Source organism: Bos indicus, chromosome 24 (assembly GCF_029378745.1).
Source record: "Bos indicus isolate NIAB-ARS_2022 breed Sahiwal x Tharparkar chromosome 24, NIAB-ARS_B.indTharparkar_mat_pri_1.0, whole genome shotgun sequence".
Classification (NCBI taxonomy): Eukaryota; Metazoa; Chordata; class Mammalia; order Artiodactyla; family Bovidae; genus Bos; species Bos indicus.
The window spans coordinates 20561968-20579396 of record NC_091783.1 but is presented as its reverse complement, the minus strand read 5'-3'; the positions used below and the strand labels follow the sequence as shown (position 1 = coordinate 20579396).

Sequence of the window (17429 nt, the reverse complement as noted above, 5' to 3'; positions counted from 1 at the left end):
TTATATATTCCATTTACAAGTCCTTTATCAGATATATTATTTGCAAAAATTTGATCCTATTCTTTGCATTGTTTTTTAATTTTGATAAAGTCCAATTTATTTTTTGTTTTTGTTGTTGCTTGTGTTTTTAGTGTTATATCAAAGAAACCATTGCCTAACTCAAGGTCATGAAGATTTATGCCTGTGTTTTCTTACAAGAGTTTATAGTTTTTGCTCTCACATTTTGATCTTTAATTCATTTAGAGCTAATTTTTGTAAGTGATTTGAGTTATAGGGGCCCACATTTATTCTTTTGCATGTGTACAGAAAGTTATCCCTATACTACATGTTGAAAAGACAATTCTTTCTCTTCAATTATCTTGGTACTCTGATTGAAAATTCAGTTTACTATAAAAGTGTTTATTTATGTTCTGTACACCTATATGTCTGTTCTTATGACAATACTGCAGTCTCTTGATTATTGGAGTTTTGAAGTAAGTTTTTAAATTGGCAAGTGTGAAATTCCCATGTTTTTCTCCTTTTCCAGGAATATTTTAGGTATTCTGAGTCACTTTCATTTCTATATGAATTTAAGGATTGGATCAATTGTCAATTTCTGCAGATAAACCTGCTGAGATTTTAATAGAGATTGAGTTGAATTTGAAGATTGATGTGGGGAATATTGCCATCTTAACAATATTAAGTCTTCCAGTCATGAACATGGAATGTCTTTCCATTTATATAGGCGTTTAATTTCTTCACCATATTTTTATAGTTTTCAATGGACTCATCTTCCTTCTTCTCTTGAATTTATTCCTTTGTGTTTTCTATTTCTTGATACAAATATTCATGGAGTTTTTTCCCTTAATTTTTTGGGAGGTTGTTTACTGCCTGTGTATAAACATATAATTGACTTTGTATATTAATCTTTTATGCTGTAACCTCACTGAACTCCTTTATTAGCTCTAATAGTTTTTAAGTGGGTATTTTAGATTTTCTGTATATAAAATGTCATATAAAATAGAAATGGTTTGACTTCTTCCTTTATAATCTAGACACCTTTTATGTCTTTTCCCTACCTAACTGCTGACTGTAATCTCTTAATATAAAGTAGAATTGAAGTAGCAGGAGCAGACATTTCTTGACTTGTTTGTGATCATAGGAGAAAAGCACAGTCATATATATATGTGTGTGTGTATGTATATATTTGTGTGTATGTACGTATTTAATGATGGAAGCCCTTATTTTTCACCATGCATTTACATTTGCTCTAAAACAATATATCCTTTTCTTTCTACTAGATATCCTATAAAATCTAGGATATCTAATCTCTAAATTTTACCCACTAAGTTAATACTGAGAATTTATGAAATGCAACCAGCATTCTCTGCTTTGAAATGTGAGGTATCAATCAGGGAAAAAAATTTATCTGATTGACCATTGCGTGAGCCTTAATTAATTCTCTTTGGGTTAGAAACTTTACTGCCTTCACCTTGTCTTTCATATTAGTGTGAAAGTACTCTTTCCTGGAGTACCTGGAAGAACACTGAGGGTATATAAAACCATAAAGTAAATCTCTTTCTCAAACATTAGTTTTACTAAAAAGTAAAGAATAGATGAATGTGGGGAAACTTTATTAAAACAGAAAAGATTGTTTTATTGAGTAAAATAAAAAAATATTTAGGGATGTTTAAGGTAAAACATAAGGCTTCAAGTAAATTCAGGCCTTTTGGCTTGGTTTTCAGCCCAACCATGCAACTCCTAAGTGTATGAATTCTCTGTTCTTGTTAGATAAAAAGAGTACAATTTGTGAATGTTATTGAGAAATACTCTGGGACATTAAACAAATGTTGAAATGGTGATTTCTTACTTTATGAACAGACTATTGTCCTTCTTGTAAATAATTAACAAACCAACACTGGGAATATCCTCTTGTCCAGAGTTTTAACTTCCTATCCTATAGTCAAATATTTCCCTTTGTTGTGTGTATTTAGATTCTTGTTTTGTTAACTAGCTTATTGCTATACTCTAAATTAGATAGAAGATTAGGTATTTTTATGTTACTTTGTGGTCTGAGAATGCTTTGATAAAAAATGTAGGTCATGATACCAGATAATTTCTCATGTATACACCTCATGGGAAATATTGAACATAAACAGGAAGACATATTTCAAAGTGGATATAAAATCTTGAGTTTGTTTTATTGGCAAGCTCTCAGCATTTAAGACTGTATTAATATAATTGCTCTTATTAACTATGCTAATAGGCCACAGAGAAGCCATGCATATCTTTAGATAGGCCTATAGAAGTGTTGCCTTTTGTGTTTAACACAGCTTGTTAATTTTATAGCCTTCCAGAACATAATAATCACTAATGGGTAGTCTGATCATAGTGATAAGAGAAAAGATTTTATTTTTTTAAAAAAGCTCTGTTTGAATAGTGTAGCAACAAAATTTTCAAACATCTCTGGAAACTAAATTTAGAAAAGAGTGGTTTTTCTTGATAGAGTACTTTTAAGTTTTGGGGAAAGCTCATCATAGCATTATGGAATATATGTACAGTCATTTTTTGCCCTTAATGATCCCTATAGTTTTCATGGATTTTCTTTACGTTCAACAAAGGGAGTAAGTAAATGTTGAGGTAGATGTTCTGACCTAGCAGGCTCTAGACATACTTTGTGAATTTACTTTGATGTTGGGTCAATGCAATAGTGGACTTTTTTGTTACTGTTTTTATGACCTTGAAGCCTTGCTTTCTTGAAGAAACAAATCTGTGGTCATTCCTCATATTTCTATGGCTTTTATGAATGGGATTGAAATGACAGTGGGCTATTGTGAGGTTCCTTTTGGATATCTCATAACTGGGTAAAGTTACTGTGATTATTTTTTCCTATATTAAGTATTTGGCTAATATTTTTTAATAAGCAAATGAAAATAAATGTTCTCTTACCTACTTACAGACATTGTAAAAAGATGGTAACAAGAGAGGCAGGTAACCTGAAACCAGAGTATAAATCCTCTATGTATATATGTAGTTGCTCTTTGTTTAGTTTTCTGGATTCCTTGTAATTGTATCAGTACTAGAGATTATCCTCTTAGAAAGAAGGTCCTGAGTCCCATTCATGAGCCTAGTACTGTGCTACATGTAAATTATAGGAGTTGGTAAATGATTTGAATGTCATGATAAGCAAGAGAAGATAAGCCTTTTTTTTAAAAAACATTGTATGCCACGCACTTTCACACAAATGAATTCAAAGATGCAGTCAACTCTTGAACATTCAAAATTCTAATTTTCATTCTGTTATCTCATTGATCTTATCACCATCTAGCAACAAAAGAAAGGCTGTGGAGTCCATGTTATTCAGAAACTGTTCTGTTAGAATACAGGTGTGGGAGGAAATAAATTTAGATGCTCAGAGAAAAGATATGGATTCCCTGTGGATTTCACTTACACATATCCCAGTGAGATCTTATAGGGTAAAATATGTTGTACTCTTTTTGGAGAATTAATTGCCAGTAACAGAAATTCAGAACCAACATTTCTGTTCACAGAGTACCATAAAAATTTCGATTGTCCTTTGTTAAGGTAAGTTTTAATGTTGTTATTGTTTAGGTGTTTTTTTTTTTTTTAAGTTGGGATGCTTTTCAGAATTAAGCATTAAAGATACATATTTTTGGTCAGTGTTTTTAACTTCATAATCCTTTTTGAACTAAGAATCAATGTGCATCCCTTTTTTATGTCAATTCCATTTAAAAATTCCTGTCCAGTCATTTATATGCTACTGAGGATTCCAGGGTGTAAATACCAGGAAAAAGTAAAATTGCCCATGCATGTTTAGTGAAATATTTAAGTGAGATTTATATATATATATATATGTTTGTTTTATTGTTAGAATTTAAATAGAAGTATGGGAAAAAATCTAAATCAATATAAATTGTGCCAGTTTGATAATGAAGAGGTGAAATATTTGTAATAGATACTTTTCTGTCGTGGATCATAATTGGGAACCCATAAGGTATAGGACTTTCTGTATTTAAGACAATTCTGACCATTGCAAAAATTCTTAATGTAAAAATCACATATATGTTTTATTACAAAGGCGTTGAAGAGTCCCTTCTGAAAGGTTAATTTGAGAAGAAATTTTAAAGATATAAAGTATCCCCGAAAAAACCAACATACTTCTGGAAGAAATCTAGTTTTGGTAAACCACAGCTGTAGGCACCTATTTTATTTTATTCTCATGGGCATTTCGTTTCTTTCAGAGTAAGTGAGGAAAAGGAAGTGACAGAAGAAAGACTCAAAGCTGAGCAGGAATCATTTGAGAAGAAGATCAGGCAGTTGGAAGAACAGAATGAATTGATCATCAAAGAAAGGGAAGATATCCTTTTTGAAAGTCCTCTTTTTTAACGTTCAGAAAGTTTGACTGTTTCATGAAGAAAATGTAAACTCCAGAGAAATAATTGTTCTAATTTATAACCTAGTGTAAATCTGCATGGGCTGCCATTTCGAGGTAATCGGAACGACACTTAGCAGCATGTGCCGTGGCTCCCTTGGTGCTTGGTGCAGCCGTCCAGCTGTTCCCACTGCTGCTGCTGCACAGTGGCGCACATACTTGTCAACTCAGAGAGACAGGAAGAAACTCGGGCATTAAAATGTAGTGTTGGAACTTTATTAAATTCTGTTCCACTACTGTAATTGAGCCCAAAACATCTTTGTCTTTGGTATTCTTTCTGGCTAAAGCTTTGACAGTTCTAAGGCATTCTACTCTAATATCATTAAAAAAAAATCTGTTGTAGCTTATAGATGTTGTAATTGATAGATATTTATACTGTAGCATAATACCACCAAACTGTTTTCATGGAAGAGAAACTATTGGGTGTAGAATTAGAGGGGTGTGTGTGTGTGTGAGTATAAATATGTATGCTGGTGTTATTCATGAGAAAATAAAGTAAAAACTGAAGTTTTAACTCAAGGATTGTACTTTAAGGGATATATGAGTTGAAATAAGTGTATTGCTGAAATTGTTTTGACTGGGTAGAATTGCTTATCTTTGGGGTGTTTTGTACTGACATTTTCAAAAAAGAGAAGTGATTGTCCCTAAAGTTAGGATCCTGGATCTGCCAGGGTATGTGAATTCCTGAAGGAACCATTGTTCTTATTGTCAGTATCGTAATTTATGTGACTTTTAATAATTATTTTGAAGATACTTTGAGTGTCAAAAAATGATCACATATTGACAGTAACTATACCTTTGAGAAAACAAAGCAAAGAGAAGCATAAAGATAAATTAATTCACTGGGGGAAAATGCACAAAAAGTAACTATTAAAATTGAGATCTGAACTTGCATTTTTCAAACAGCGGGAATGTGTGATTGCAGATTAATATAATCAGAATTCTCCAATTTGATTTGTGGAGTAGGACATTTGTTAGTTTTATGGGCCCCCAAGTTCAAAGGAGTACTTTTCCAATTATATTTGTTCTTTAGCACTTGAGTAATCTTGAGCCTTCTCTTTTCTTTCCTTTCATTGATTCTATTGCCCTGGGTTGTCAACTCTCAGGCAGTCCCCCTTTGGTGATTTTCATCTTGATGCTTTTTTCTCTTGATTGAAACAGCACTGTTTAGTCAGAATTTACAACTATGCTCAGCCAGTGTTAGTCTTTCACTTTGCAGAAGGAGTAGTGGCTCAGGACCCTAGCACTTTCAAGAAAAGGTAGACCAGGAGTGCTTTTATGTGTAACGCAAGCTTGCTTTACAGGTCTGTTACTTTGCACGTAACAGTTCTGAAGATAAGTGGCCGCTGGCATTGCTGTAGTGGCTTAAAGTTTTCAGTGATGGGTCTATAGAGTTCTCTTAGTTTCTTCTAATGATTGTGGGATTCCAGGTTCCAGGATGGTTGCTCCAATTTCAGTTATTATGTTTCCATTAAGGCAGAAAAAAAGAGGAAGGAAGCCATTCTGGTAGTTATGACTCCCTGTTCGTTTTTAGAACACATGCAGTTTTTGTCAGGGCATTTCCCTCCACGCTGCCACCCAGCAGTCTTTCATGAGATATTTATTGTCCTGAACTTTATCATGTGGACATGCTAATCTGCAGGGGAGGCTGAGAAATTGAGCATTCAGCTTGTCCAATTTATACAGTGGGAGGCAGCAGGGAAGGGGGTTGGAAATGAAGTCAGCCTTCAACTCTGGTAGCAGAAGTAGGGGAGATTGAAATCACTTTTTGTATACGGAGGAGGTGTTGATACCTTGATCTTCCTGGGAAGAAAAAAAAAAAAGTATTGTGTACAGTGGAACTGGGGCTGAGAAATAAGATGAGAGATGAAAGAGGTTGCAGACAATTTAGAAAGCCTGGCTACAGTTAGAATGGGACCTTGTTTATCTGGTGCTAGCCTAACAAAAAAAAAAATGTGTGGCTATATGGTAAAGCACAGTTTAACTTTGGTGGACTATTACAATTAGCACTCTCTGGGTCAAGATTAATTGTATATAGTATCGAAGCAGTTGACATTCAGCATGATTATGGACAGAATAATTTCTTTTGTCAGGCTGAATATTAAGATACATCGGACACGACTGAGCGACTTCACTTTCACTTTTCCCTTGCATGCATCGGAGAAGGAAATGGCAACCCACTCCAATGTTCTTGCCTGGAGAATCCCAGGGACGGGGGAGCCTGGTGGGCTGCCGGCTGTGGGGTCGCACAGAGTCGGACACGACTGAAGCGACTTAGCAGCAGCAGCAGCAGCAGCAGGTGATTGTAGTGACACAGTATTCCTTTTTTCTTAGCACATAGGTCAACGCACTGCCATGGAACAAATCTGTCCAATGCCAGCTCAGTGCAGCCGCACACGTTCCCTTGTGTATCTTCCGTGGCTGTTTGCACTGCAGCTGCAAGTGGTGCAGTTGCAATAAAGATTGTGGCCTGAAATATTTACTGTCTGACCCTTTACAGAAAAGTTTGCTTACTCTGATCTAAATTGTAAAATTAAAAAGTAAAGGAAAATACAAAGACTTAGACATGAATCATAGTTAGACCTATTTTGATATAAAAAGATTTGACTTGAGTTTTATTATTGTGAGTGAAGATTGGAGTAAATGTTAGACCATGTTCAAAAATTAAAATAGTTTAATTAGTGTAATTGGTTTAAGATTTTTTTGAGTCACCTAAAGATAAGTGGTATTTGTGGAACTTGTCAAAGAAAAGAGAAAGGAAGATATGATTAAAAAACAGTGAGATCCATGTCTTTTTTCCCAAGTGGATTGCTCAGGTGTGAATCTCCTTTACCAGTATAAACCTGTCAAAGGTTAATATAGGTGATTTTACTGTACATAAAACTCTGTAAAACTTAGAGACATAAAACAAGGATATAATTTAAAACAATATAATTTTAACTACAGATACATTTACCTATCATACATGAATGATTCAAACTCACATACATGAAATGAGATAATTTCAAATTATTTAAAGCCTGTTTCTGCATGAGAAACTATATGGATTCTGATTTTTGGCATTTTAATGATGTGTTATCCTAATTTATGGGGTTCTTTTGTTATAAAAGTCCTAATAATAGGATTTATTGATTAATTATATGAAACCAGACCAGTCCCTTAGTAGAAAAGAGTGACGATATTTTACATGTTTGCATTTGGATCAAACTTTTCAAGGATTTGTTCTTATGCTAATTAGAGAATTTATTAGTAAAACATAAACACTCTTAGTAGTTTTCAGTCTTTGAACAAAGAAAACTTGTTTCCTGAGAAATTAGCTGTGTAAATGAATGTGCCATTTACAAGGTCTAGCAATCTGATGAACCTAGTAGATTTTTCCCTAACTAAATGTGTATGAATGGGGAGGTAAATCTGAAAGGACAGAATAATATGTCCAATAGGAATAATTCTGAAACATGTTAGCATGTAATAGTGTAAGACACAGAGGATGTAGCCATTATAAAAGTTGATTAATATTTGAGCTGATTGTAATTCCAGAATATATGTCTCAGCTCAGGATGGTATCAAAAGCTTACAGAAGGAAAGTAAAGTCTGATGTTTGCTGACTTCCCTCTTAACTGACAGAGCAAGGGAAGTGACAGACAAGAAAGCACAATGGGCTTTAGAGTCAAAATTGTTTTAGTACTGATGAGCTGTCTGACCTTGGGAAAGCTACTGAACTTTTCTGAGTGTTTTTTCATCTATAATATATGGATACCCAATAATGCCTTTTTTTGCAGGCTTGTTGAAATTTGGTAGGTTCTTTATGTGTGTAAAGAATCTAGCAGTGTTTCTTACTTTGGAATACTGAAACACAGATAGCAATTCTCCTTATTACTATGATTAATTTAGATGAGGAATGAGTTGACTAGCTCCTCTGTTTCTCAACTCTTCCTTTCTTCAGTGGGGTTTTGATGGTTTTCATTAGGTTAAGCAGATGCTTAGGCTGCTTAGAGGCCCAGTAGGAGAGTGAAAGGACTTCCCTGGTGGCTCAGAGAGTAAACAGTCTGCCTGCAATGCAGGAGACCTGGGTTCAGTCCCTGGCTACCTGGGTCAGGAAGATCCCCTGGAGAAGGTAACGGCTACCCACTTTCATATTTTTGCCTGGAGAACTCCATGGACAGAAGAGCCTGGTGGGCTACAGTCCATGGGGTCACAGAAACTCAGACACAACTGAGCAACTAACACTTTGGCTTTTTCATGAGAGTGAAATAGATGTGCTTTGTCTTCTGCTTCTATGAAGGAGGAAATCTTTCTGTCTCATTTACACTAGTTGGGTGCTTATCAAGGGCAAACAGGTTTTACTTTCCTCTCCCAGAAACCAGACTGACAGAAATGTTTGTTTTCTTTTCTTTCTGATCTGTTCCATTATCTCTCTGACTGAGACTTAGTCAATTGAAGAGGTTTAGAGGTGCTTAGAGCTTAGATCCTTGAGCCCACTGTATCAGAGGTCATTTTAGAAACCTTGCTCTGGGAAAAAAGAGTTTTAAAGGAACCAGCCTTAACCTTTTTGAGGAATGTTTTAGAATGAGTCAAAGGTCTTAGTATATCTGTGCTGAAATTAGGCTAGAGAAAACTCAAAAGAATTTCATCTAATTATATAAAAAGGAATCATTTGTTTGAATAACAGTAATATTTAAGAGGTATTCAAAGCTTTCTATTTAACTGTATACATCCCTGCTACATGAGCCAGACTACCATGATCTGATAGACTTTTGCCGAGAATAACAACCATTCTTATAGGAAGTTCTATCACAGATCTGGGTGCAGTGGTCTTGGGTGGGTAGGCAGGGTAGGATAATAAATAGAAATAAGTTTCATGAGGAAGGAAATAAACTTCAAAAGAAAGGGTTAGTCTTCTTTTTCTAATTAAAATTTCTGATCCTTCATAAGAAAAGGCAGGAGATTCTCCAGTCTTAGAAACAGTTTGGGGAGAATTAAAAATATAAACTTAGTGAAGATGCCTATAGGCAGAGGAGAGGGTATTTTGGTGCCTGGCAGTGTGGTTGTGACATATGAATATAGCAAAGTATGTTGCCGGACACCTTATCAGCTTTGATGAATCTTGGCCTTTTGAATAAATATTGTGTTTTTTTTTAATGTTTACAAATTGAATTATGGTGATAGGATATATTTGGTGTACTTAGATAAAGTCAGTTAATTCCATTTAGCAAGCCCTAGACAATATTGCTTTACTAATCTAATAACTATCTCTAATACTGTGTAAGTTGTACTTTGGGGGGCTGTTTTATTTGCTCTGTGATGCTGTATAACTTTAGCAGGTTTTGAACCATTATTATTGTATATTATCAGGATAATATTGTCATTGTAAATCATAACAGATTAAATAACCCTTTACCATTGTGTTAAGAAGAAATAAGCATGCTTAATGAAAGAACTAATTATTACTAGTATTACTGTTGCCTGAGCTGTTCTTGAATATTATTTTGTTCTTTTAAAAATACTTAGATATTAATGCTAACTAAAGGGGGGAGAAATTGGTGATAAATGTTTGCAGAAAATAAAAAACTATATCAAATTTTATCCATATACTTCATTTCAATAACCCTTTAGAGTTTAAGTTACTCTGTGGTAGTGAGTTATATTTACATATTACTTTTCTGGACTCATCCAAGATGAAAGTAAAAAGAAGGACTCCTGCTCTGGTCCCCTAAATAATGCACTTTTCTCACATGAAAATTCTTGAGGCTATCACACATATAATATTAAACTCATTGTCTGGAATCTAGTTTATAAGTCCATTAAAAGCAGAAAATTAGAAGTAGGGAAAAAAGCTACAGTAAGGATACTGAAGCTGACAGAGTTAGCTATTAAAACTATTAAAAACCATATAAAAACTGAAAATGTACAGCAATCTAGAACTTCTCCCCACCTAGATGTATCTCAAGACCATCCTGTATGAAATGCAGCACACTGCTTAATTTTCGTAATTCTGTTATGAATTTGATGCCTGATTCTGAGGCATCAAAATAATGGCAAATTGTTTTTATCCCATTACCTTTTTTATGTACATCTAGTACTTCTATTAGTAAGATGTCTTACATTTGTGTATGGGCTTCCCTGGTGGAAGCCCATAGAGGGTAAAGGATCTGCCCACAATGTGGGAGACCCAGGTTTGATCCCTGGGTCGGGATGATCCCCTGGAGAAGGAAATGGAGTGGCAACCCACTCCAGTATGGCAACTCTTGCCTGAAAAATCCCATGGACAGAGAAGCCTGGCAGGCTACAGTCCAATAGGTCGTAAAGAACTGGACACGACTGAGCGACTTCACTTTCACTTTTCTATTTACAGACTACTGAAACTTATACTTTTTAATCTTCACAATAACCTGGTTAAGATAGGTGAATCTGATGCTCTTTTCCTTATTTTTACAGATAAAGATACAGCCCATTGCAGGGTTAAAAGTAAAATCTTAATGACAGGAAATATCTTTACATCCAATTATTTCTGCAGCAGTAAGCAATGCAAATATCAGTAGGCCTTACTTTTCTAGCCTGCTTTATAGTTAAAGCAAATTTTTATTTAAAAAATTGTAATATATTTTACAGTGCTTTTTATCCAAAGTTGGTTTTAAAAAATGGGGGAGGGGGGTTGGCGGAGTACTTACTAGAGTGTAACCTAATTATTCAGAAATCCAGATACGTGAGATGTTCCTGAGATTCACTTGTATTTTGGCTTTTCTATTCAGTCACCAAATCTTTATCATTTCCCCTCTGAAATAGTACTCTTAACCCACTGTCTTTTAAAAAAAAATTTTGTTAGGGTAGAATTGATATGCAGATTGTGTTAGTTTCAGATGTATAACAAATCGAATCTGTTATCCACTCTTTTTTAGCTTGTTTTCCTATATAGGCCATTATAGAGTACTGAGTTGAGTTCCCTGTGCTATATAGTAGCTCCCTAGTAGTTATCTGTTTTCTTAGATATAAATTTATTTGGCTGCATCAGGTCTTAATTGCGGCAAGTGGGATATTGGTTGCACCGTGTGGGATCTTTTGTTGCAGGTGCACAGACTCTAGCTGTGGTGCAGGGGCTGAGCAGTTGCAGTGCAAAGGCTCTCCAGGTGTGGCACGTGGGCTCTAGAGCACACTGGCTCAGCAGTTGCAGCACAAGGGTTCAGCCGCTGTGCAGCATGTGGGGTTCTAGCTCGCTGACTGGGAATTGAGCCTGCATCCCCTGTGTTGCAAGGCAGATTCTTAACCACTGGACCACCAGGGAAGTCCCCGTTGTCTGTACATAGCAGTGTGTATATGTCAGTGCCAATCCTCCAGTTTATCCCTACCCCATCCCCCAACCTCACCCCATAGCCATAGGTTTGTTTTTTACATCTGTAACTCTATTTTTGTTTTGTAGATAAGTTCATTTCTAGCCTTTTTTAAGATTCTGCATATAAGCAATATCATGTGATATTTGTTTGACTTCACACAGTATGAGAATTTCTAGGTTCATCCATGATGCTGCAACTGGCATTATTTTGTTCTTTTTATAGCTGAGTAATATTATATTGTATATGTGGATAAAGAAGGTATGATTGTCTTTTGCGGTTTTCACTGACACATAACTACATTCTTGTGAAGTATCCTTTTGCCCATCTCCATTATCTTCTGCTGTCCTTTGATTGACTTCATTTCATCACTGTTGCCAGATTAATCTTTCTTAAGGACTGCTTTTATTACATCACTTGGCTTTTTAATAACTTGCCTTGGCTTCTTATGGCCTAAAGTATCAAATGTGTATTCTTAATTTTGACATTTAAGCCCTCTGTTTCTGATGCCATGTAATATATGTGACCTTCAATTTGATGACTCTCTTGTGTAGTGCCTACATACTAGATAGGAAAAGCTCACTGTTTTGGTTTTTTTTTCCCCTGCTTACTGAAGTTTGTTTCCATTTCTTTGTCATTGTTCCTTTTGCTAGTTTTCTTTGAGACTTCAGGACTTTTTTTCTGAAAAATTTTTAGCAGTATTTGACTCTTAGAACTCTTTAACTGTTCATAGCTATGCCAACAGCCCTAACTTATGCATCTTATGGCTCCTTGGGCATCTGTGGTATTCTTTCAGCAGTACTGGATTTTGAATAAGAACGTTGACGTCAGTCTTGGACCAACTACTTTATCCCTTTCTGACTCTACTGCAGTCACTGAGTGCAGGAGCATTTCAATTTCATTTTAGAAGAATAAGCTAATTTGCAGTTGCTTTAGACTTTAGTAGTAGAGAAAGTGAAGGCCGTGAAGAAAAGAAGATACTGTCTAGCCAAAGGGGATCTATATTTGAAAAAATGTTTTTTGGTTTGTTTTAAGGCTGGAAAAGAATGTGAAGTATATTTGTATGTTGAAACAAATGTGCTAGGAAATGATTAAGATCTGCTTTCCATCTCATAGTACCTTTTCTGATTTTTAGTTTTTTTTTTCTATGAAAATGAAACAAGTCTTAAAGAAATCTTGATAAATTTATCTGTTAAGCTTATATGCTGTGGAGTACTGAAATATGAGATTGTGCTTTTCAGCCACTTGCCCTCTATTTTGGGCTTATCAAGGTTCATTTGTTTATGTATGTTTGTATTTGTTATTTTTGTATTTGCTATGGACTGATTTGTGTCCCTCTAAAAATACATATGTTGAAGCCCTAACCCCCTGATGTAGCCATCTGGAGATGGGTTTTAGGGGGTGATTAAGGGCTTCTCTGGTGGCTCAGATGGTAAAGAATTAGCCTGCAATGCAGGAAACCAAGGTTCGATCCTTGAGTTGAGATGATCCCCTGAAGGAGGGCATAGCAAGCCACTCTAGTATTCTTGGCTGAAGAATTCCATCAACAGAGGAGCCTGGTGAGTTACAGTCCATGGACTTGCAAAGAGTCGAACACTGCTGAGTTACTAACACTTCTCTAAGGTTAAATGATGTCTGTATGAATGGGGCTGTAATCCAATAGGACTCTAGCCTTATAAGAAGGAAGGGGATCTCTCTCCCTCCCTTCTTCCCATACCCTACATGTGAGGACACAGTGGCCATCTGAAAACCAGAAGGGAGCTGTCACCAGAAACCAAATCCTATGGGACCTTGATTGGATTTTCTAGCCTTTAGAATGATGAGAAAGTAAATTTCACCCGGTCTGTGGTATTTTGTCATGGCAGATTTAGATAGTATTTAATATGTCCTTAGTTCTTCAGTATTTTTATTCTATGTATATGTTGAAAAATCCTTTTGGTGTGTCGTTGAAGAGTACACTAAATTTCTAAATAATTAGTATGTTTTCAGATGTCGTTCTCTGGTAATTTTCTCTTATTTTGGGGGCTTCCCTGGTGGCTCAGATGGTAAAGAATCTACCTGCAATGCGGCAGACCCGGGTCCAGTCTCTTGTTGGGGAAGATCCCCTGGAGAAAGAAATGGCAGCCTACTCCAGTATTCTTGCCTGGAGAATTCCATGGAGTGTACTGTAGGCTGCCAGGCAGGCTACAGTCCATGCAGTTGCAGAGAGTCAGACATAACTAGTTCTTTGGTATTTTTATTCTGTGTATATATCAAAAAAAACCCTTTTGGTGTATCTGTAGAAGGGTACACTCAATTTCTAAATAATTGGTATGTTTTCAGATACCATTCTCTGATAATTTTCTCTTATTTTTAATCTCCTGGTTGGGTATTAATGCACTTTGAACAGTAATTTTTAAAATATTATTTTGTATTTTTTAATGAGATTTGCTTTTAAAGAGTTTTCGACCTTACTGTTTGAGATCCTTTTAATATCTGTGGTGTAACATTTTGTAATAAAAACAGCTGTACTTTCCAGGTTTGGTTTTGATAGTGTTTTGATTTCTTTGACTTGCTGAAGGCTCTAGATATGAAGCCTGAGCCCCTCCACAGAGCGATTTCTGTGTTGCTTTGTAGCGAGTGACACTGGAGTTCAAATAGATGTGCTTTGGGGCTTCTAAAGTAGCCTGAGTGGCTAAAGTATTCACTTGTTTTTGATGACCATGTGTAAATAAGCTAAGCAGACTGAAATTCAAAAATACTGGTTTTCTACATTTCTGTTTAATTTTTTTTAGTATTAGTTCTGTACTGTATAAATGATACTAAATCTGTTTGGCATAATTTAAAATTACTTTGGGAAGTTTCACCAGTTCTTGCATGAAGAAATAGGGTTTCTATAAATCAATTGCATAATAATTATTGTTGGGGAGAGTTCATTATTTCCTTTAGCCTTTTACATTACTCATCTTCTTTAAAGGACTGTTCTAACGTACTTTCTTCGGCTAAATCCTTTTGCCATACCACATCTTGTAATTGGTTTAGATTTGAAGAATATGATGAATGGCTTTATTATTAACCAATAGCAAATTTGTCTTAGTGTTCTTAACCTCAGTGTGACCTTCACTTTTGAATAGTTAAATGATTAAATGATTCAGATGGTACTATTCTCACCTCCAGTAGAGACTTACACAATAGCATTTCCATTTTTAGTTTTATTGTTATGCCCAAGATTTTACATTCCCAGTGCTTTAATTGTTCAGATGTAGTAAATCTAGTTATGGTATAGTCACGTAATGATAAAAAAATTAACTGAATATCTGAAATCGATCTCCTTATAGATAAGATGGTAAGGATTGTCAATTCTCCTGATTTCATTATGTTTTGTTAATAGAGAAATCTCAGTCTATTCAGCTGTTTTCCTGAATGCTCAGGCTGGTGAAAAATGGAGAAAGAATCCTTCCTATCAAAAGTCTTACACAGTCCTTGAATTTCTAAATAAATATGACCTAGAAAATGCAAATATCTAAAGAGAATACTGATGTATCTTCCAGTTGGTGTTCTAGTTGGTCAGTTTTTCAAATTATAGTTATAATGTGTGTGTCATTTTTTGGCCATACCTTTAAGAGACCTTTATCTACACAAAGGCCGTTAAAACCAGGGAAAATGGCAACAGGCGAAGGAGAATATAAGAAAGAGATGAAACCAGTAGAAAAGAAGGTTAGAAAGAAATAATAGGGATTATCCTAATGAGAAATTTGCACTAGAGAAAGTTTGACAGTTGAGAAGAGAGCCTAGCGATATGCTGATAGAAGTGAACAGTTATTAGTTGAGTGCCGGGAAAAGCTGCCAAATATCTACCTCTGTCTCACATAATAACCCCAAGGCATGAGTGTACCAGATTGAAAGCGCAGGGAGTAGTTTAACACTCTAGAGGCAAAGGGAATAAGAGGAAGTTTAAGTGTGATGGTAGGTGTAATCATTTAGAGATGGCACAGCCTTTATAAGTATCTTCTTAACATAGTGTTATACAGTAATCTGAGATGGCTTTTAAGTGAAAAATCTATGTGAAAAATGCTTTTGTAAACTTCTATCCAGTTAATTAGAAATTGGGTGTCTCAAATATGAGTTATCTAAGTATGTGACATAACAAAAACACTAGTATTTTGGAAAGAACACCAAAATCATGAAATCATGATTTCATTTTGCCTTTAAACTAGATATATGACCTTGGATAAACTAACCTCTGCAAGTCTGAATTTTATCATATTTAATGTGTTAATATCTGAACTGTTTACCAAAAAAGGTGATCAAGACTATGAAAATTCTATAAAAATTTAAAGTCTACAAAAATATTATCTCACTCTGAAAAGTTTTATAACATACAAATTAATATGAAGATATATATGATTATTTTATTCTTTATTTTATTCCCTCACACATTTAAAAATGTTATCATTTCAAGCATTCTGTGAATTTTATTAAGCCTCTTTTTGTACCAAAGCAAATAGTATTATGATTCTTTTTCAAGTTATATTGAAAATATATAAAAAATATATTTTACTTCATATTTTATTTTTTATTGAACTAATATTGATTTGTAGCATTATATGTTTTATATTTGCAACATTATATTTCTGCCTCTGTATATGTTACAGTGTGCTCATCACCAAAAGTTTATTTTCCATTCATCACCATACAGTTGATCCCCTTTGCCTGTTTTACCTTTCCTTTCCAGGAACCAGTACTCTTATTCTCTGTATCTACATGTCTGTTTTTTTGTTTAGTTTGGTTTGTTCATTGATTTTATTCTTGGTTTTTTATGTTCCACATATAAGTAACATCACATGGTATTTTCCTTTCCCTATCTGATTTATTTCACTTATATATATATATATATATATATATATATATATATATTTCATATTGTCTTTATCTAGTCATTTGTTAATGAATACTAGGTTGTTTCCATATCTTGGCTATTGTAAATAATGCTGAAATGAACCTAAGGGTGTAGGTATCTTTTTTGAATTAGTGTTTTCATATTCTTTGGATAAATAGCCAGAAGTGGACTACCTGGATCATATATGAGGAATCTCCGTACTATCTTCCATAGTGGCTATACCAATTTATGTTTCCACTAACAGTTTATGAAGGTTCTCTTTTTTTTTCCACATCCTTCCAACACTTGTTATTTGATTTTGTTCAGTTGCTAAGTCATGTCTGACTCTTGGCGACCCCATGGACTATAGCACACTAGGCTTCCTTGTCCGTCACTATCTCCTGGAGTTTGCTCAAACTCATGTCCATTGAGTCAGTGATGCCGTACAAATCTCATCCTGATGAAAGGTTGTTGCTGAGCTGTGAAAGTCACTGGGATTCTTGGGCTCTGGAAGAGAAGAATTCAGTCTGGGGCCAGTGACATTTGATCACTCAGTGCTTTTGTGTAATAAAGTTTTATTAAAGTATAAAAGAGATAGAGAAAACTTCTGACACAGACATGAGAAGGGGGCAGAAAGAGTGCCCCCTGCTAGTCTTTAGCCAGATGTTATATAGCTACAAGCAGGCTGGTAATTAGAGAAAGGAAATGTCTCAAAACTCAGAGACTTGCACCAGGCCTCTCACCCACAACATGCATTTTGGGATAACATTGGCACAAGGTGGGTTGTCCTGGGCCATAAAATGATTAACATGAA

The 17429-nt window shown here is 35.1% G+C and overlaps 1 protein-coding gene across 6 annotated transcripts in view; it reads left to right on the top strand.

Moving 5' to 3' along the window:
- Positions 1-17429, top strand: part of KIAA1328 (KIAA1328 ortholog) — a 425486-nt gene that overhangs the window by 57776 nt on the left and 350281 nt on the right. For all 6 annotated transcript variants that reach the window (XM_070778527.1, XM_070778530.1, XM_070778528.1 and 3 more), the window contains exon 5: positions 4242-4357. In XM_070778527.1, the coding sequence (XP_070634628.1) occupies positions 4242-4357 (116 nt within the window). The remainder of the gene's footprint in view (positions 1-4241; positions 4358-17429) is intronic.